At 40.3% G+C, this 21,540-nt stretch overlaps 1 protein-coding gene and 1 long non-coding RNA gene across 6 annotated transcripts; both read right to left on the bottom strand.

Annotated features, from left to right (window-relative positions):
* Nucleotides 1–36: 36 nt before the first annotated feature.
* Nucleotides 37–13,654, bottom strand: LOC109196912 (proline-rich receptor-like protein kinase PERK2). Of its 5 annotated transcripts, none has more exons than XR_003216615.1 (8): nucleotides 13,518–13,654; nucleotides 10,994–11,813; nucleotides 10,261–10,284; nucleotides 9,794–10,054; nucleotides 5,878–6,303; nucleotides 4,419–4,487; nucleotides 1,531–2,040; nucleotides 37–528 (listed from the first exon to the last, which is right to left on the bottom strand). XR_003216615.1 is itself a non-coding variant. In XM_025903508.1 (8 exons), exons 3-8 carry the CDS (start codon nucleotides 11,013–11,015, stop codon nucleotides 1,937–1,939), a joined length of 906 nt encoding a protein of 301 aa, XP_025759293.1. In that variant the 5' UTR covers nucleotides 11,016–11,075; nucleotides 11,731–11,813; nucleotides 13,518–13,654; the 3' UTR covers nucleotides 535–1,936. The 5 variants fall into 5 exon arrangements, 3 of the variants coding, with proteins under 3 accessions (XP_025759293.1, XP_025759287.1, XP_025759288.1); XR_003216614.1 differs by having other exon boundaries at nucleotides 1,535–2,040; XM_025903508.1 differs by lacking the exon at nucleotides 37–528 and having other exon boundaries at nucleotides 535–2,040; nucleotides 10,994–11,075; nucleotides 11,731–11,813.
* Nucleotides 6,595–6,956, bottom strand: LOC112841746 (uncharacterized). Its single transcript, XR_003216903.1, has 2 exons — nucleotides 6,715–6,956; nucleotides 6,595–6,635 (listed from the first exon to the last, which is right to left on the bottom strand). It is a non-coding gene; the product is annotated as an uncharacterized LOC112841746 (long non-coding RNA).
* Nucleotides 13,655–21,540: the final 7,886 nt, after the last annotated feature.

Below are 21,540 nucleotides of genomic sequence, written 5' to 3'. Positions count from 1 at the left end.
AGTGGGGAGACTCAGTGATGTAGTTTTGATGAGACATTTTACCATTCTTTCTTTAAATTGATGTTTTAGCTGCCCAACACATTGGGCCTCCTTTTTGGAGACAGTACTCTGTCCACTAAAGGTCCATGAGTCACTTTATGCAGGCTGTTACTGCACCAGCAGCCTGAACCACTTATGCAAGGTGGGGTGGATCCATGCTTTCATGTTGTTTACACTAAATTCTGACCCTAACATTTGAATTTCTCAGCACACTTTGAGACTCATAAGACCAGGACGTGATTTTAGAATCTTTTTTTTTTATATATTTGGTGAGCCTGAGTGAATTTTAGCCTCGGTTTCCTGTTCTTAGCTGACAGTAGTTTCAGCCAGTGTGGTCTTCCGCTGCTGTAGCACATCTGCCTCAAGGTTTTACATGCTGTGTGCTCAGAGATGCTCTTTTACATACTTGTGGCACATAGAGAGTGTTTATTGGATTTACTGGTGCCTTCCTGTCAGCTCAGTACTGTTGATCTTTCCTCTAGTCTGGGTCTGTGTGACAAAAAAGAAACACAGTGTGGGTAATCTGCATTGTTAGTTTGTTGTTAGTTTGAATGCCTATGTTGTTCTTCTGTGCACTGATCTGTACATTTTCATTTTTCATTTGTTACTGTAGTTTACTGTGCTCTGTGACCAGTAGAGGAAAACACATTTTTAATTTTTCATTGTACAAGCTAAGAAAGTTAAAGTGTTTTTTTTTTTTCTTTAGAAAGCAGAGTGTGAAGCTTTGGTCTTTGAATTTTTTGGACCTTCTTTCCCTGAGCGTGCCTGAGCCTAAAAGCTATGCAGGTTGGGTCTGTTTGTACTTTGATGGGAGACAATCTGTGAATACCAGTTGTGTAAAAGTGCTGTTCAAAATCATATCAAGCCACCTTCCACTAGAGGGCAGTTTTACATAAACAGAAGTGAATCTGAGGCATCTGCTCTCAGTTTCCTTGGAAAGACCGTTTCACCAAAATGCTTAGAGGAAAACATTGTGGATAAATGCAGTTAACTAGCAGCCTAAACAATTTCCCCAGTCTGAAAAAACCTTTAAATCTATTTAAAGAGTTTCACTTTATCATCATATTTATTTTGTTTGACAAACAAAAGGACACAGTTGTATTAAGCTTACAGTCAAATATCATATTCATGAACTGCATTTCACTCCTCCCAGAACTTTAAATGGCTACATTAAAAAGCATATTTTCTACAAATACATGACTCCTGCAAGTGCGATAAACAGTTTTAAAGATCTAAAGACAGATGTGAAGAAGCATGTTTCTTTTTTTTCCCACTTCTTTCCCACCATCAGGTCTTTGGCAACTCATACAAGGTTAGGGTTGTTCTGCCTGTTTGGAAACCCCAATTTGAAAACCTTTGGATGGATTAAATGCATATTTAGTAGGTTACAGTAAAAATAACAACAAACGAGGACTCTAGACAAGTTGCGAATGACCTGAAAATAAAGTCTCAAGTATTTAATTTCTTCAAATCAAAGTTATTCAAACTCACACACTTTGTTCTCAGTCTTTATTTTCCAGCTTTGAATGATTCCTGCTTTAGTCTGCAGTTGAAGTCAAGTTTTGATTGTTTCTTTCTTTGCTATCTGCTCCAAACAGAGGTGTGTATCTGTTGGCCGTAACTATTCACAGTTTCCTCTCAGACGTCTTTATGAAACTCACAAAGCCACATGAGAAGAACAACAAGGGAGATCGAGGTTTACTGATCCTGCAGAGAAACCAAATCACTGCTGTGAAGACACCAGCAGGGCCCCACATTTAGAAATAAAATATATAAATAGCATTAAATACACAGCATTAGATTAATATATTAGTTATAGTCTCTCTTAACTTCATGTTGCTGAAGGCACATTTGTTTATTTCTTTGTTTTTGCAGGTTCTTCACATAAAAATCTTCATCAGGTGCTTTGAGGACTGTGAGAGACCTGCAGCTGCATCTCAGTGGCTGGACTGGTGAAATGCTTCACTTCGGAGTAGATGACGTCTGGCTCTCTTGGAAACTCTGGACATACAAACATACAGTTCAAACAGCATGAGGATAATCACCTGTGTGCAAAACCAGGCCTGCTTCTGATGTTTATAGATAGTAAACTGACAGAATGGAGAAATGTCAGTGAACACATCACACCAATACCATAAAGGCCTTTTTTCTAGACTTAAAGAGAATTTCTTTAATCTAATATCCAACTTCAGAAATTTACATTAAAAGTCTTGCTATATTTCTTTATGAATGAGCTTTTAATCTGAAAGAACCCCACCAGGAAATGTTTAGTTTGGTAGTTTATGTCAAAGGAGAGAGTCTGAGCAGAGAGGGGACTCTGAAGCTGTAAATATTACCATTAACCTGAAGTCATCATGTGAGCTGTTGGAGGATTAAATCCTCTCTGTGATTCTTTTATCCAGCAGCCTTTAAGTGATTATCAGCTTTACTGCGACTATCTACAGTAACTTGGTTGGTTTCATTGGTCAGTTATATCTAAATTAATTTAGTTTAACCTGTACTTAAGCTTTGAGGATCAAAAATTACTTTCAGTATTAAAATTAAGTATTTTGCAAATATGTACCAGTAATAGAAGTAATAGAATCTGTAGTACATGAAACACACCGCTTCTACAGATAGACTCAGTGTTACTTTTAATGTGTTTTGACCACAAGATAAAAACTGAATACTATCTGGGGCCTTGTGTCTATTAAAAAACAAAAACAATGCAGCATGCTAAAGTGTCATTTAACCAGCAGCTAAAATGTGCCTTTGTGGGAAAACAAGCTGAGACAAAAAAGGAAAAAAATGACCAGCTATTGGCAGTGACACCAGTGCTGAGTCTGCGTGCTACAATTACTCTGATGCTTGGAGCACATTTTGCTAAATTTATACTCTTATAGCTTCACTTATGCAGAAGCTTCTTTCAGTCGTTTCCTTATTCACAAGAGGTCGCCATAGCAGATACACGTGTTTCCCTGGACCCACACTTTGTAACACTGCATACACATCATCACCGGCACTGTGGCGTGAAATCATTCTTAGCAATCACACACAAGTTCAGTGTAAACTACAGGGGGAAGCGACAGACGTTGGAGGTTTCACATGCAGAGTCTAAAACATGCATAACTGTTAAAGTTAGTGAGGACACTTTGAGATGTGGAAAACACATGGTTCATTTATTCATTTAAATTTATGTTATACTATTGTTTTGTCTTTTATTTGATCAAAAGTGCAATAAAGAGTTTTTTTGTTTTGTTTTATGCAAACTTTCATATTCCAGTGTTGACTGACTTCATGTACAGAGCGTTATAAAAGACTCTTTGTGAGTCAATGAGCTTTTAACCAATTTTCAATTAGTTTGCTGTCCAAAAAAGTTAGAACTGGATCTATGATAAAGCAGCTTTTTTGTGATGCTCTGCTCCAAACCTTCTGATAAATTATAATAATAAATAAATTCAATATTTCAGTTTTTCTGTCAGAAGGAGCTTTGTGTGTCTTTGTGAGTCTAGAGAAAGCAGATGATAGGGTGCCACGAGTCAGGGATGACAGAGGGTGGTGCAGGACATGTATGAGGACAGAGAGACAGTCAGGTGTGCAGCAGGAGTGACAGAGGAGGTCAGATAGGAGTCTCTGTGATTTGTTTGCAGATGACATGCAGATGAACTACAGTGAGAGTTGGGAGAAGGTGGAAGAGACGGTGCTCTGCAGAGAAGAGGAATGAAAGTCAGTAGAAGCAAGACAGAATACATGTGTGTGAATGAGAAAGGAGACAGGTGCAAGGAGTGGAGATACAGAGCATAGATGAGTATAAGTACCTGGGGGCAATCATCCAAAGCAATGGGCAGAAAAAAGAGGTGAAGGTAACAGTGCAGGCAGGGTGGAGACGAGTGTCAAGGGATCTATGTGACAAAAGGATCGCAGCAAGAGTGAAAGAGGAGGTTTACAAGGTGACAGTGAGACCTGCTGTGATGTATGGTTTTGAGACGTTGGGACAAGAGGCCGAGCTGGAGATGTCTCACTGTCTCATTGGGAGTAACCAGGATGAGCAGTTTGGAAACAGTGTTACAGAGGCAAGACTGAGAAGGTTGTGTAGATGTGCAAAGCTGGCATAGTGGGTATAATGGGCAGAAGATGTTGGAGAAGTTGGAGCTGCCAGGCAAGAGGAAAAGAGGAACACCACAGTGGAGATTCATGGATGGGTTGGTGTGAAAGAAGAAGATGCTACAGATTATCAACAAACACAAATTTTGGCTCTTGGAAGTACAAAAAGCCTCCATTAGGTCTGCATTCTTTACTCAGCAATATTTATCCTTTAGTTAACAGTTTCCCTTTGGCCAAAATGCCAGCAAAGGTGACTCATCATAGACTCTGATGGAGACAAATAAGAGCAGTTGTACCTCTTTTAGCTGATTTGTGTTGCTTGTCTTTGATGACGATTTCTCCATAAATTATGTCTTCTGTCCTCTCTGCACAATAAAAAACACACAGAGGACATTACTGCAGGTAGTACAGAGAAGCTCAGATCTGCCACTTGGCTCTAACCAGAAGTTCTGACCACAAATATTATGAACAGAATCTGTGACAAAAGGCACAGCGCCCTTTCAGAATCCAACACTCATCAGAAATGTGGACTAAGCTCTAGCAGTGGATGTGCAGGGACTGAATGGCTCACAGCAACACCTCATAGTCCCAAAGCACCCCTGACAGGATGCCCTGAGCGAGACAGCTGAACAAAACACATAAAGACTGGTTGAGGAAACTCACGCGCACATAAACTAACTAATACGTGAACTAAACTAATAAACTGACTCTTCTCTCCCCGTAATAGACTTTTCCAGGCAGCCTGATTAAAGTGATCCCCTATATTGAGCATACTCAATACCAGCATCTCCCCACCTGCACTATGCATTGTGTGAGCAGAATACCATTGTCCCCTACGCTTTAAGAAAGACCAAAAGTCTTTTTCCATGAAATATTGATGATTAGTGAGCAGGGGCATAGTTTCCAGGGGGTTTAGGGGGGTTATGACCCCCCCAATAATCAGACCCAACCCAATAAAATTATGAATTATCTTGCATAAATAGACTGTTGATTTTCTTTACTCATTTCAGTTATTACCAGCAAAGTAGTTGCATTTTTAATGATCTGGGAATTTACCCAGATTTATTTATTTATTTAGACTGAGATCTAAATGAATAAATAAATGTTCAGCACAAAGTTGCGCCAATGTCAGTAAGACAATTGTTCTTAGATGTATTGTTTGTGCAGAAAAAGTGAGTATGTGTGTGTAACAGCTCTGCAGTAAAGGTTGAGCAGCTGACAAATTTCATCAGAAACTGGACGACCACAGAGCTGCTAGTTTCTGTTAAACACAGGCTGAAAAACACTGTTCAGCATGTGAAGAACAACACTTACTTACATTTAAAGGCTGTGACTAAGCTTTTGAAAAATACATCACTAAAACAAGTCATCCATCTATTCAGCCATTGCTACAATAGTGTGAAAGGTGGGCTGCACACCAGACATGTCTTCAATCCTTCACAGGACTGAGAAAGAGAGACAGACAACTAAACTCTATGTGGGAAGTAAAGTTAGTTTTAAAATATATCGTCCATGAAAACAGGTGTGTGATGATTGCTGCCACTCGAAAGATTAAAATCCTACAACAACCAGAATGCTTTGCTAAATTTATACATATTCCACCTGCCATTCTCTCTCAAGAAACACCATCAGATCTAACTGTGGATGTGGTCCCTGCTGGTGAATAAGGAATTTCATTTATTAGTTGTACTAAAAGAAGCCATTCTGTGAGCTTTTGAAAGCCTAAAAGAGAAAAAAACTGAGTGTGAGTCTCACCTTCAAGTTTCCTGTGACTGGTTTGTTCCATCAAAAGAAACATTAACACCACTACAACCACGAGACAGACCGACGCAGCAATCACCACCATGGGGAGAAGAGAGTAACCACCCAGAGAGGTCAATGTAGAGGTGGCTGCAGGTGGAGCTGTAGCTGCATGTGGAGGTGAGGATGCAGATGGAGGGCTGGGTGGAGGTAGAGGTGTAGCTGCAGACAGAGGTGTAGATGCAGGTAGAGGTGAAGATGCAGGTGGAGATATAGATGCAGGTGGCAGTGTGGCTGAAGGTGGAGGTGTTGCTTTAGATGGAGTGCTGGCTGCAGGTTGAGGTGTAGCTGCAGCTGGAGGTGAGGCTGCAGGTGGAGGTGTAGGCGGTGGAGGTGTAGGCGGTGGTATGGGTGCAGGTGGAGGTGTGGTGGTGTGTTTGTCTAAAATAAAGCAAACACAGTCATTAAGTTGTCGTCACATTGTGAATGTTGGAAGCTGCAGAAACACAGACAGGTGAGTGTGTCACCTGTGACAGTGATCCAGCTGGATGGAGACTCTCCATGACCGCTGATGTCACACTTGTAGAGGCCTTCATCAGACCTGGAAACATGCTGGATGGTCATGTGACCTGTAGGCTGCTTCCTGATGAGGGAGCCATCTTTATAGAAAGCAGCTGGGAGGTTGGAGGGAGTGGTCTTTGTTTTACAGAGCAGAGTGACGTCATCTCCCTCCATCACAGGGAGGACAGGACTCTGCAGGATCACTGATCCACCTCAACACAGAGACAAACTACAGCATTTCATCCATTTACACACAGCTTCATCAACACTAACTCCACACACTCAGCTTACCAGTGACTGTCAGGTTAACCATGTTACTGATGGGACCCTCTCTGGACTCACACCAATATATTCCACTGTCATGAGGCACCATCATAGTGATATTACAGGACGAATCAGCTGGTTTTCCCCACCCATCTCCACACTGAGTCCTCTGTCGTTTGCTTGTGTTTCTCCTCAGAGTCCATCCAGCAGAGCTGTCATCCTCCTCACAGCTCAGAGTCAAAACATCACCTTCAAAGAACTGAGAGCTGCTGGGACTCACAGTCAGACGAGCTGTGAGGGTTTACATGAAATGTTCCATCATTGTTAAAACTCATGATATATTATACTCATGTAAATGAACATAAAATGGGAATTGAACTAAATTCAGTGTATTTAGAGCTGCCATCCTAACCATACGAGAACAAGAAGATTAGAAGCGTAGATTTGAAATGTTTTAAAAAAGGTTCCTTTGGTTACCTTGGTTTGTTGTGCAGCAAAGTGCTGAAGTCAGAACTAAAGAGAAATGATACGTGTATTAGTTTAGAGTACCTCCCACCAAGAAAAGGCCAAAATGAACTCTGTGTTTTGAAATGTAACTGAAAAAAGTTCATGTCCGCTTTAGTCATTGATTTCTGGTTGCTCCTTTTTATTTTGTGGTCACAGAAACATAGAAAAATGAAAGACTGTAGTTTGTAGCTGCCATGTCTAAAATAATGTAGCAGTTTTGAAAAAAAAAAAAACAAAGCTGCATGTCTGTGGGTTGTCTCTGAGTACTCCACAGTACCTGTTACGTTAATACTTATTTTGAATGGATAGAATGTGACAGTGAATATATGTATGTCTTTCTGTGATAGACCTGTCAGCTGGGCTAGGCCTCTGTTCTACAAAAGTGCTTCAGAAAATGGTTTGACGAAAACAAATCTGAGCCCAAACACCTTCAGTGCTTTTATGCCCCTGTTGTTCAGACAGACAAGCTGTATTGTTGCATAATCACACAGGTGCATTCAAAGACATTTCCTGCACTCCATAAAGAAGAACACAGCTGATGATTAGACTCAAGTTAGAGAGGCATATTTTTTCCAAAGTTTTCTTTTTTTCCTGCCTCTATGTAAGAGAAGTTGAACCTATGACTCCAGCTGCCCTCAAACAGCATCAATAGTCACCTTCGATATTTGCTTGTAAATGACATATTGGCCTAAAATCTTTTAAATGTACCTTACACAAATTTTTCATGGATGGCATCAAATCATTTGAAACCAGAAGGAACATTTCAGTCCCAAGAATGAGCTGCAATTGGTTTTCAGCAAAGTGGCCTTTATGTATTCATAATTTCTCAATGTAAAGCTCTCAGTGACATTAACTGTGTTTTTCAGGAGCGACCAGGCTAAGAGGAGAGTAGAAATTTGAATACATATAACATAAGAGTTACACAAAGATAATTTAACTAATCTAAAAGGACTGAATTGAATATAATGTAGGACAGGGTATTTACCCTAACAAAGAATCATAAATATACCTCCAAAACAGGTATTTTAGATGTAATCCCTTGGTAAATCATGTTGACTGCAGACTATTTATCAAGATAAGCAAAGTTATTAGAGGTAAGCTCAGATACAAACACTGTAAATCACTTTATGGCATCGGAGTGATCAGCGTAAACCCACAGTCTGAATCCCAGCTGTTAGGTTTTCACATCACGGCATGAAGCGATGTTGAGCGAGGACCAACTTGCAAAGTCGGTCACTAATTTGTATCATTTCGCCTCACGTGTAATCATAAAAATTTCACCTCACATCGCATGAACTCAGCACTCAGTAAAATTAAACATACAGATATAAATCTGTCTTTGAAGTATATTTACCTTTTTAAATGTGAACCAGATCAGCCTATCAGTCTGTTTCCACTGTGCATTTCTGCTCCCACACCTCTAACACCAAGTCTGTTAAGCTGTTCTTTTAGTGATTACTTCATGTTTTCTGTACTGGATGCATAAGTAACATAACCACAACTTTTAACTCGTGTGTCCACTTTAAACGTAAGCTGACATAATAACTAATTCAATCAAGTCTACTTGAAAGATGCAAAAACTCCTTTTTAACCTGCTGCCTGGATCCAGCCTGACTTCTTCTTTATGTCTTCTCCTCCATCATCAGCTATTAGTAGACAGTAAAGGTTACACACTATAAAAACAAAGAAATTGTCCACTTACAGAGCAGAAATAGCAGAGATGCTTCCTTCATTGTCGCCTTGATTGATGTGACCTTTTTCTTTCTTTTTTGTTAGATACACAAAATAAGCCCCGCCCTCTGACCCCAAATGTTTGTTTTTTCCACGTGTGTTTGAAATATAAATTCAAACATTGTGAAACTGTTACAAAACACTGAGCTGCTGCGATGTGATTGGCTCATTAAATACTTGCATTAACAACCAATGCACCATGTGTAATAAAGTGGTGAATCAGGACACACTGTGATCAGAATAGCTACTCTTCATAAATGTGCATTTATCTTTGCTTTGAACATTCCTTAAAATTGATAAAGGTACTAACAGAAACACTCAAACACACACACAACACATGAAGTAGAAACTCTGCTCATTGAAAGAAGCCTGAAAGAAAAAACTAGGAGTGTAAGTCTCACCTTTGAGTTTCCTTTGAACATTTCATTCCAGCAAAAGAACCAGTAACTCCAGTTCAACCAAAACGCAGGTTGATGAAGTTGAAGTTGTTGTCACATTGTGAATGTTGAAAGCTGCAGAAACACAGACAGGTGAGTGTGTCACATGTGACAGTGATCCAGCTGGATGGAGACTCTCCATGACCGCTGATGTCACACTTGTAGAGGCCTTCATCAGACCTGGAAACATGCTGGATGGTCATGTGACCTGTAGGCTGCTTCCTGATGAGGGAGCCATCTTTATAGAAAGCAGCTGGGAGGTTGGAGGGAGTGGTCTTTGTTTTACAGAGCAGAGTGACGTCATCTCCCTCCATCACAGGGAGGACAGGACTCTGCAGGATCACTGATCCACCTCAACACAGAGACAAACTACAGCATTTCATCCATTTACACACAGCTTCATCAACACTAACTCCACACACTCAGCTTACCAGTGACTGTCAGGTTAACCATGTTACTGATGGGACCCTCTCTGGACTCACACCAGTAAACTCCACTGTCCCATGGGAAAACATTGATGTCACAGGAAGAACCAGACCCTCTTCCCCACCCATCTCCACACTGAGTGATCTTATTGATCTTATTATTGGTCCTCAGAGTCCATCCAGCAGAGCTGTCGTCCTCCTCACAGCTCAGAGACACAAAGTCTCCTTTAAAGAACTGAGAGCTGCTGGGACTCACAGTCAGACGAGCTGTGAGGGTTAAAATTAAAATGTTTCATTACTTGCAAAAACTAATATAAAAATATTAAAGAAAAGCCCAAAGAGTAAAAATGAGATTTTGTGTCCCTCAATGAGAAACAAACAATCATCTACAGACTGGATGTTTTGGACTCCTCGTCATCATTTTCAGCGCATTAAGACTAAACATATTTAATGCTCAAAAGAAGTTTACTGACCTTGAATTGTTGTCCAGCAAAGTACTGAAATCAAAAGTAGGAAGAAAGGACATTTAGATTAGAATATAAAAGAATATCAACAACACATTGTGTGCAGATCCAATATGTGATTTAAAAACTTGAAAGCTGCATTTGAAATTGTTGACAGTATAAGAGGAACCCTGAGATGTAATTTTCCAATAACTGACTGGGAGCTGCAGCACATGAAGAAGGTAACTCATTACCTATTATGTATTAATCTGTTAATCAGGTGTAATTGTTCACATGTAAACACTTTGTTGTGAATGTAATTATTTCCCTTCATTTCAGCTTCTGCCCTCTAAGGTCACAGCTGTCCATCTGGAGAAAAGTCACAATCACAGATGATGGTTTTCCCAACACAGCGCGGAACTATAGTTTTTTCCTTCTGAGTTTATCGACACTTCAGCACAAATTTGTGTCTTTGTGCCTTCAAGCTTGTTATTTCACTTGCTTTGTCATGGTTGTGTGGGGGCCTGAATAACATAGCCACAACTTGTAGCTCTGATCATGAAGACCTGTGTCCACTTTAAAGGTCAGCTGATGTAATAACTGACTCATTTCTGTGGATTTCACTGGTTAACATGGAAGAAAAAACTCTTTAATCTGCTGTTAAATCCAGCCTGACTTCTTGTCCATGTGTCCTCCATCATCAGTGATTAACACAGCAGACAATAAAAGTTCAATGTTTAAAACAAAGATGTTCTTTACTTACAGAGTAGAGTCGCTTCCTTCATTGTTCTCTTGACTGATGTGACCTTTTCATTCTTTATGTTATAGAGACTAAGCCCCGCCCTCTTCCCCCAGGTTTTTCCCCACATATGTAGAATGTGTGCCAAACGTAAAAGAAAACAGAAAGTGAAATAATCCTCAACTTAATACATTCAAGTTTAAATGTTGTTTCACAGAAAATAGTACAAAACCAACATATCTGATATTTACACAGTTTATTCTGTTTTTAAAAAATTGGATTTGTGCAGCAGCTCCTTTTGTAGTAAAAACTGAGAAGTGGGGAGACTCAGTGATGTAGTTTTGATGAGACATTTTACCATTCTTTCTTTAAATTGATGTTTTAGCTGCCCAACACATTGGGCCTCCTTTTTGGAGACAGTTCTCTGTCCACTAAAGGTCCATGAGTCACTTTATGCAGGCTGTTACTGCACCAGCAGCCTGAACCACTGATGCAAGGTGGGGTGGATCCATGCTTTCATGTTGTTTACACTAAATTCTGACCCTAAAATTTGAATTTCTCAGCACACTTTGAGACTCATAAGACCAGGACGTGATTTTAGAATCTTTTTTTTTTTTATATTTGGTGAGCCTGAGTGAATTTTAGCCTCGGTTTCCTGTTCTTAGCTGACAGTAGTTTCAGCCAGTGTGGTCTTCCGCTGCTGTAGCACATCTGCCTCAAGGTTTTACATGCTGTGTGCTCAGAGATGCTCTTTTACATACTTGTGGCACATAGAGAGTGTTTATTGGATTTACTGGTGCCTTCCTGTCAGCTCAGTACTGTTGATCTTTCCTCTAGTCTGGGTCTGTGTGACAAAAAAGAAACGCAGTGTGGGTAATCTGCATTGTTAGTTTGTTGTTAGTTTGAATGCCTATGTTGTTCTTCTGTGCACTGATCTGTAAATTTTCATTTTTCATTTGTTACTGTAGTTTACTGTGCTCTGTGACCAGTAGAGGAAAACACATTTTTAATTTTTCATTGTACAAGCTAAGAAAGTTAAAGTGTTTTGTTATTTTACAAAGCAGAGCCTTGGTCCTTGAATTTTGGGACCTTCTTTACCTGAGCATGGCTGAGCTTAGAAGCTATGCAGGTTGGGCCTGTTTGTACTTTGAAGGGAAACACTCTGGGAATACCAGGTGTGCAAAAGTGCTGTTTAAAATCATATCAAGCCACCTTCCACTAGAGGGCAGTTTTACATAAACAGAAGTTGTGGGGATTATATCATTTTTATATCATGTTGATTCTTTTATATCCTTTTATTAAGCTTTGAGCAGTGGCATTTGATTAAACATTCATTCCATTTATTAAACATACAGTTTTAATCATGTTATTACACACATTTGTGCTGATGATAGAGTTAAGCACTTAGTCCGGTGAAGGTTAAAAGCTTCGTTCAGCGCTATGTCTGAACTGATATATTGATGAAATGACTTGAATGCTGTGAATGAATGCATAACATGCTTACATACATTAAGACATTAATGTATGTAATATAATTAAGTATAATTTCTAGGGTAAAGGTGAAAGACATTTTGCTTTCTCTCTGCTTAGCAACTAATGATGTAGGGTCTACAGGAAACATCTGGAGGAGCCAGACAACCATATAGGGAAAAATGCTGATGAGCACGGAAACTTGTTAAACTGTCATTAATTATAACTTATGCATGTGATGTTTTGTCTAATGCGAGAAGGGGCGTTAACCCTGACATAATAAAACTGTGCTGAAAGTATATTTTGACGGGAGATGGGTGTTGGCAAAATAGAGCAAGTGTATCTTTCCACACGTGTTTAATAAAATCATTGTTTTGACACACTTGGACTAGTAGTCGTTTGTCTCACACCTCAATCACGAATCGGGACAAAGTGAATCTGAGGCATCTGCTGTCAGTTTTCTTGGAAAGACAGTTTCACCAAAATGCTTAGAAGAAAACATTGTGCATAAATGCAGTTAACCGGCAGCCTAAACAATTTCCCATGTCTGAAAAACATTTCAATCTATTTTTTTAAAGAGTTTCATTTTATTTTGTTTTACAGTGAAACAGAAGGACACAGTTGTATAAAGCTTGCAGGCAAATATCACATTCATGAACTGCATTTTACTCCTCCCAGAACTTTAAATGACTACATTAAAGCTCATTTTTCTACAAACACATGACTCCTGCAAGTGAGCATTTATTACAGTAGGATAAACTGAATAAACAGCACCAATATATAGCTTAAAAGAACTAAAGACAGATGTGAAGAAGCATTTCTCTTTTTGTCCCCACTTGATCAGTTTTACCCCCTCACAGCTATCAGGTCTTTGGCAACTCATACAAGGTTAGGGTTGTTCTGCCTGTTTGGAAACCCCAATTTGAAAACCTTTGGACTGAAAAAGTGCATGTTTAGTAGGTTACAGTAAAAACAACAACAAACGAGGACTCTAGACAAGCCGCAAATGACCTGAAAATAAAGTCTCACATATTTAATATTTAATTTTTTCAAATCAAAGCTATTCAAACTCACACACTTTGTTCTCAGTCTTTATTTTCCAGCTTTGAATGATTCCTGCTTTAGTCTGCAGTTGAAGTCAAGTTTTGATTGTTTCTTTCTTTGTTATCTGCTCCAAACAGAGGTGTGTATCTGTTGGCCATAACTATTCACAGTTTCCTATCAGACGTCTTTATGAAACTCACAAAGCCACATGAGAAGAACAACAAGGGAGACCAAAGTTTACTGATCCTGCAGAGAAACCAGATTACTGCTGTGAAGACACCAGCAGGGCCCCACATTTAGAAATAAAATATATAAATAGCATTAAATACACAGCATTAGATTAATATATTAGTTATATTCTCACTTAACTACATGTTGCTGAAGGCACATTTGTTTATTCCTTTGTTTTTGCAGGTTCTTCACATAAAAATCTTCATCAGGTGCTTTGAGGACTGTGAGAGACCTGCAGCTGCATCTCAGTGGCTGGACTGGTGAAATGCTTCACTTCAGAGTAGATGACGTCTGGCTCTCTTGGAAACTCTGGACATACAAACATACAGTTCAAACAGCATGAGGATAATCACCTGTGTGCAAAACCAGGCCTGCTTCTGATGTTTATAGATAGTAAACTGACAGAATGGGGAAATGTCAGTGAACACATCACACCAATACCATAAAGGCCTTTTTTCTAGACTTAAAGTAAAAGTTTTTTCAATCTAACTTCAGTGAGACAGTGAGGTGTGCAGCAGGAGTGACACAGGAGGTCAGATAGGAGTCTCTGTGATTTGTTTGCAGATGACATGCAGATGAACTACAGTGAGAGTTGGGAGAAGGTGGAAGAGACGGTGCTCTGCAGAGAAGAGGAATGAAAGTTAGTAGAAGCAAGACAGAATACATGTGTGTGAATGAGAAAGGAGACAGGTGCAAGGAGTGGAGCTAACAGTGCAGGCAGGGTGGAGACGAGTGTCAGGGGATCTATGTGACAAAAGGATCGCAGCAAGAGTGAAAGGAACAGCCAGAAATATTGCCATATTGCATATGCCCTGACGCAATATCACGATAGTCAGGGCATATGCAATACTGGGGTTTGTGCAATATAATTGATGTGTTTCCGTTATTGTTATCTATGCTGTCCTCTGTGTCCACTCTTCTTGTCATTTGTTTGTTCTAGTATAATGTGATGACTGTTTTTGTCTCTGTTACATGACCTGTAAATAGTGTCTCTGTATGTTTTTACTAACTTGTGTTTAACACCAACCTGCCAGAGGGTCTGCAGATGGAAATTAGCCCAAGGCTATAATCTGGCATATTTACATTTATTAAAATGTTCATTAATATGTATTGCCCCTCTTTCTAAAAAAAAATAAAAATAAAAAATAAATAAAATAAAGAGGAGGTTTACAAGGTGACAGTGAGACCTGCTGTGATGTATGGTTTTGAGATGTTGGGACAAGAGGCCGAGATGTCTCACTGTCTCACTGTCTCATTGGGAGTAACCAGGATGAGCAGTTTGGAAACAGTGTTACAGAGGCAAGACTGAGAAGGTTGTGTAGATGTGCAAAGCTGGCATAGTGGATATAATGGGCAGAAGATGTTGGAGAAGTTGGAGCTGCCAGGCAGAAGGAAAAGAGGAACACCACAGTGGAGATTCATGGATGGGTTGGTGTGACAGAAGAAGATGCTACAGATTATGAACAAACTACAAATTTTGGCTCTTGGAAGTACAAAAAGCCTCCATTAGGTCTGCATTCTTTACTCAGCAATATTTATCCTTTAGTTAACAGTTTCCCTTTGGCCAAAATGCCAGCAAAGGTGACTCATCCTAAACAATGATAAAGACAAAGAAGAGCAGCTGTACCTCTTTTAGTTGATTTGTGTTGCTTGTCTTTGATGATGATTTCTCCATAAATGATGTCTTCTGTCCTCTCTGCACAATAAACAACACACAGAGGACATTACTGCAGGTAGTACAGAGAAGCTCAGATCTGCCACTTGGTTCTAACCAGAAGTTCTGACCACAAAAATTATGAACAGAATCTGTGACAAAAGGCACAGCGCCCTTTCAGAATCCAACACTCATCAGAAATGTGGACTAAGCTCTAGCAGTGGTTGTGCAGGGACTGAATGGCTCACAGCAACACCTCATAGTCCCAAAGCACCCCTGACAGGATGCCCTTTGCGAGACAGCTGAACAAAACCATAAAGACTGGTTGAGGAAACTCACACGCACGTTAAAATCCTCGAGAGGATAAAGAGGTCTACATTGTGCCTCCTGCATCTGAGGTTTTACTAGTAACCTGACTCTTCTCTCCCTGGAATGGACTTTCCCAGGGAGGCTGATTAAAGTCAATATCAGCATCTCCCCACCTGCACTATGCATTGTGGGAGCAGAATACCATCGTCCCCTACACTTTGAGACAGACCAAAAGTCTTTTTCCATGAAATATTAATGATCAGTAAGACATTTGCTCTTAGATCTATTGTTTGTGCAGACAACAGTGAGTATGTGTGTGTAACAGCTCTGCAGTAAAGGTTGAGCAGCTGACAAATTTCATCAGAAACTGGATGACCACAGAGCTGCTAGTTTCTGTTAAACACAGGCTGAAAAACACTGTTCAGCATGTGAAGAACAGCACTTACACTGAAAGGCTGCGACTAAGTTTTGAAAAATACATCACTAAAACAAGTCATCCATCTATCCAGCCATTGCTACAATAGTGTGAAAGGTGGGCTGCACACCAGACATGTCTTCAATCCTTCACAGGACTGAGAAAGAGAGACAGACAACTAAACTCTATGTGGGAAGTAAAGTTAGTTTTAAAATATATCGTCCATGAAAACAGGTGTGTGATGATTGCTGCCACTCAGAAGAATAAAATCCTACAACAACCAGAATGCTTTGCTAAATTTATACATATTCCATCTGCCATTCTCTCTCAAGAAACACCATCAGATCTAACTGTGGATGTGGTCCCTGCTGGTGAATAAGGGATTTCATTTATTATTTGTACTCTAAGAAGTCATTCTGTGAGCTTTTGAAAGCCTGAAAGAGAAAAAAACTGAGTGTGAGTCTCACCTTCAAGTTTCCTGTGACTGGTTTGTTCCATCAAAAGAAACATTAACACCACTACAACCACGAGACAGACCGACGCAGCAATCACCACCACGGGGAGAAGAGAGTAACCACCCAGAGAGGTCAATGTAGAGGTGGCTGCAGGTGGAGCTGTAGCTGAATGTGGAGGTGAGGATGCAGATGGAGATATAGTTGCAGGTGGAAGTGTGGCTGCAGGTGGAGGTGAGGATGCAGGTGGAACTGTAGTTGAATGTGGAGGTGAGGATGCAGATGGAGGGGTGGCTGCAGCTAGAGCTGAGGAGGCAGGTGGAGATACAGATGCTGGTGGCGGTGTGGCTGCAGGTGGAGGTGAGGATGCAGTTGGAGGGGTGGCTGCAGGTTGAGATGTAGCTGCAGACAGAGCTGTAGATGCAGGTAGAGGTGAGGATGCAGGTGGAGATATAGTTGCAGGTGGAAGTGTGGGTGCAGTTGGAGGTGAGGATGCAGGTGGAACTGTAGCTGAATGTGGAGGTGAGGATGCAGATGGAGTGGTGGCTGCAGCTAGAGCTGAGGAGGCAGGTGGAGATACAGATGCTGGTGGCGGTGTGGCTGCAGGTGGAGGTGAGGATGCAGTTGGAGGGGTGGCTGCAGGTTGAGGTGTAGCTGCAGACAGAGCTGTAGATGCAGGTAGAGGTGAGGATGCAGGTGGCGATATAGTTGCAGGTGGAAGTGTGGGTGCAGCTGGAGGTGAGGATGCAGGTGGAACTGTAGCTGAATGTGGAGGTGAGGATGCAGATGGAGGGGTGGCTGCAGGTTGAGGTGTAGCTGCAGGCAGAGCTGTAGATGCAGGTAGAGGTGAGGATGCAGGTGGAGATATAGTTGCAGGTGGAAGTGTGGGTGCAGTTTGAGGTGAGGATGCAGGTGGCAGTGTGGCTGCAGGTGGAGGTGTAGGTGGTGGTATGGGTGCAGGTGGAGGTGTGGATGTAGGTGGAGGTGTAGGCGGTGGTATGGGTGCAGGTGGAGGTGTGGCTGCAGGTCTAGGCGGTGGTATGGGTGCAGGTGGAGGTGTGGCTGCAGGTGGAAGCGGTGGTATTTGTGCAGGTGGAGGTGTGGATGTAGGTGGAGGTGTGGTGGTGGGTTTCTCTAAAATAAAGCAAACACAGTCATTAAGTTGTCGTCACATTGTGAATGTTGAAAGCTGCAGAAACACAGACAGGTGAGTGTGTCACCTGTGACAGTGATCCAGCTGGATGGAGACTCTCCATGACCGCTGATGTCACACTTGTAGAGGCCTTCATCAGACCTGGAAACATGCTGGATGGTCATGTGACCTGTAGGCTGCTTCCTGATGAGGGAGCCATCTTTATAGAAAGCAGCTGGGAGGTTGGAGGGAGTGGTCTTTGTTTTACAGAGCAGAGTGACGTCATCTCCCTCCATCACAGGGAGGACAGGACTCTGCAGGATCACTGATCCACCTCAACACAGAGACAAACTACAGCATTTCATCCATTTACACACAGCTTCATCAACACTAACTCCACACACTCAGCTTACCAGTGACTGTCAGGTTAACCATGTTACTGATGGGACCCTCTCTGGACTCACACCAGTAAACTCCACTGTCCTGTTGTAAAACTGTACTGATGTTACAGGAAGAACTATAATTTTTTCCCCACCCATCTCCACACTGAGTCTGTCGTTTGCTTGTGTTTCTCCTCAGAGTCCATCCAGCAGAGCTGTCGTCCTCCTCACAGCTCAGAGTCAAAACATCACCTTCAAAGAACTGAGAGCTGCTGGGACTCACAGTCAGACGAGCTGTGAGGGTTTACATGAAATGTTCCATCATTGTTAAAACTCATGATATATTATACTCATGTAAATGAACCTAAAATGGGAATTGAATTAAATTCAATGTAATAAGACATGCCATGCTAACAATACGAGAACAGAGAGAATTTGAAAGGTTCATTTGGTTACCTTGGTTTGTTGTGCAGCAAAGCGCTGAAGTCAGAACTAAAGAGAAATGATACGTGTATTAGTTTAGAGTACCTCCCACCAAGAAAAGGCCAAAAATGTGTTTTGAAATGTAACTGAGGAAATTTTCATGTCTGCTTTAGTCTTTGATTTCTGGCTGTTCCTTTTTATAGATAAAAAATAAAAAACTTTGCCGGTATACTTAAACTGCTGTAAATGACATACTGGCCTAAAATCTTTTAAATGTACCTTACACAAATCCCTCATGGATGATGTCAAATCATTTGAAACCAGAAGGAACATTTCAGTCCCAAGAATGAGCTGCAATTGGTTTTCAGCAAAGTGGCCTTTATGTATTCATAATTTCTCAATGTAAAGCTCTCAGTGACATTAACTGTGTTTTTCAGGAGCGACCAGGCTAAGAGGAGAGTAGAAATTTGAATACATATAACATAAGAGTTACACAAAGATAATTTAACTAATCTAAAAGGACTGAATTGAATATAATGTAAGACAGGGTATTTACCCTAACAAAGAATCATAAATATACCACCAAAACAGGTAATTTCTTTATTTTAGATGTAATCCCTTGGTAAATCATGTTGACTGCAGACTATTTATCAAGATAACCAAAGTTATCAGAGGTAAACTCAGATACAAACACTGTAAATCACTTTATGGCATCGGAGTGATCAGCGTAAACCCACAGTCTGAATCCCAGCTGTTAGGTTTTCACATCACGGCATGAAGCGATGTTGAGCGAGGACCAACTTGCAAAGTCGGTCACTAATTTGTATCATTTCGCCTCACGTGTAATCATAAAAATTTCACCTCACATCGCATGAACTCAGCACTCAGTAAAATTAAACATACAGATATAAATCTGTCTTTAAAGTATATTTACCTTTTTAAATGTGAACCAGATCAGACTATCAGTCTGTTTCCACTGTGCATTTCTGCTCCCACACCTCTAACACCAAGTCTGTTAAGCTGTTCTTTTAGTGATTACTTCATGTTTTCTGTACTGGATGCATAAGTAACATAACCACAACTTTTAACTCGTGTGTCCACTTTAAACGTAAGCTGACATAATAACTAATTCAATCAAGTCTACTTGAAAGATGCAAAAACTCCTTTTTAACCTGCTGCCTGGATCCAGCCTGACTTCTTCTTTATGTCTTCTCCTCCATCATCAGCTATTAGTAGACAGTAAAAGTTCCAAACTATAAAAACAAAGAAATTGTCCACTTACAGAGCAGAAATAGCAGAGATGCTTCCTTCATTGTCGCCTTGATTGATGTGACCTATTTCTTTCTTTTTTGTTAGATACACAAAGTAAGCCCCGCCCTCTGACCCCAAATGTTTGTTTTTTGCACATGTGTGTGAAATATAGATTCAAACATTGTGAAAATGTTACATGTCTCACAGCACTGAGCTGCTGCGATGTGATTAGCTCATTAAATACTTGCATTAACAACCAAAGCAGTTTTGTGCTTGTGTTTCTCCTCAGAGTCCATCCAGCAGAGCTGTCATCCTCCTCACAAAGTCTCTTTTAAAGAACTGAGAGCTGCTGGGACTCACAGTCAGACGAGCTGTGAGACTTAAAATTAAACTTTTCATTACTGTCAAAAGTAATATAAAACGATTTAACTGAAAGCCTAAAGAGTGTCCCTCAGTGAGAAACCTACAAACATCTACAGACTGTTTTTGACTCCTCAATCATCCTTTTAAGCACATTAAGACTAAACATCATATTTAAAAGAAGTTTACTGACCTTGAATTGTTGTCCAGCAAAGTACTGAAATCAAAAGTAGAAAGAAAGGACATTTAGATTAGAATATGAAAGAATATAAACAACAGATTGTGTGCAGATCCAATATGTGATTTAAAAACTTGAAAGCTGTGTTTGAAATTGTTGAATTGTTAAAAGGTCAATGTTTAAAGCAAAGATGTTCTTTACTTACAGAGTAGAGTCGCTTCCTTCATTGTCCTCTTGACTGATGTGACCTTTTCATTCTTTATGTTATATAGCGTAAGCCCCGCCCTCTTCCCCCATGTTTTAAGATAAGATAAGATAAGATAAGATAACCTTTATTATTTATTTTCCCACACGTGGGAAATTTGTTTTGTCACAGCAGGAAGTGGACAGTGCAAAAGTTATGAAGCAAAAATTAGAATATAATAAGAATAAAATACAGCACACAACTGTACAGAATAGAATAAAATAAAATACTATATACAGTAGAATAAAATAGAATGAAATATACAGTGGGATAAAAATAGAATACAAATTCTATATACAACTGAGTAAAAATACAACCATGCCACAAAAGAGTATTGCACTTAGTCTTATTGCACACGTGGGTTTGTGTGTGTTTGATCAGTTAAAGTCTTTGTTGTGGAGTCCGACAGCAGTGGGGAGGAAAAACCTGTGAAATCTCTCCGTCCCGCACTGTGGGTGCCGCAGCCACTGAAGGAGCTGCTCAGTGCTGTCAGAGTTTTCCCCACATATGTAGAATGTGTGCCAAACGTAAAAGAAAACAGAAAGTGAAATAATCATCAACGGAAAACATTCAAATTTAAACGTTGTTTCACAGAAAACAGTACAAAACCAACATATTTGATATTTACACAGTTTAAATCCATACATTTGAATTTGTGCAGCAGCTCCTCTTTTAGTAAAAACAGAACTGGGGAGATCAAGTGATGTAGTGTTGAGACAGAAAATGTCGTTTTGAGAGAGAGAGAATTTTTCCATTCTTTCCTTAAATTAAGGTTTTATTTGCTCAACACATCTTTTTTTGGAGACTGTTCTCTGTCCACTAACGGCCCATGAGTCACCTTGTGCAAGCTGCACTGCAGCAACGTGAACTCATAAGACCAGGGCGTGATTTTAGATCTTTTTCATATTTGGTGAGCCTGAGTGAATTTTAGCCTTGGTTTCCTGTTCGTAGCTGACAGTAGTTTCAGCCAGTGTGGTCTTCCGCTGCTGTAGCACATCTGCCTCAAGGTTTTACATGCTGTGTGCTCA

This window comes from Oreochromis niloticus, linkage group LG3, assembly GCF_001858045.2.
Source record: "Oreochromis niloticus isolate F11D_XX linkage group LG3, O_niloticus_UMD_NMBU, whole genome shotgun sequence".
Taxonomy (NCBI): Eukaryota; Metazoa; Chordata; class Actinopteri; order Cichliformes; family Cichlidae; genus Oreochromis; species Oreochromis niloticus.
Note: the sequence above shows the minus strand (reverse complement) of the source record. Positions and strands in the feature narration are given on the sequence as shown.

What these genes read in the sequence shown, in the direction of transcription:
- LOC109196912 (XM_025903502.1), bottom strand. Translation starts at nt 11,099, where the DNA reads ATGTGGGGAAAAACCTGGGGGAAGAGGGCGGGGCTTAGTCTCTATAAC. An exon ending in TTGCTGGACAACAATTCAAG is followed by an intron (nt 10,055 to 10,260) that starts GTCAGTAAACTT and finishes TAACCCTCACAG; the next exon opens with CTCGTCTGACTGTGAGTCCC. An exon ending in GGTTAACCTGACAGTCACTG is followed by an intron (nt 6,304 to 9,793) that starts GTAAGCTGAGTG and finishes GCTTTATTTTAG; the next exon opens with ACAAACACACCACCACACCT.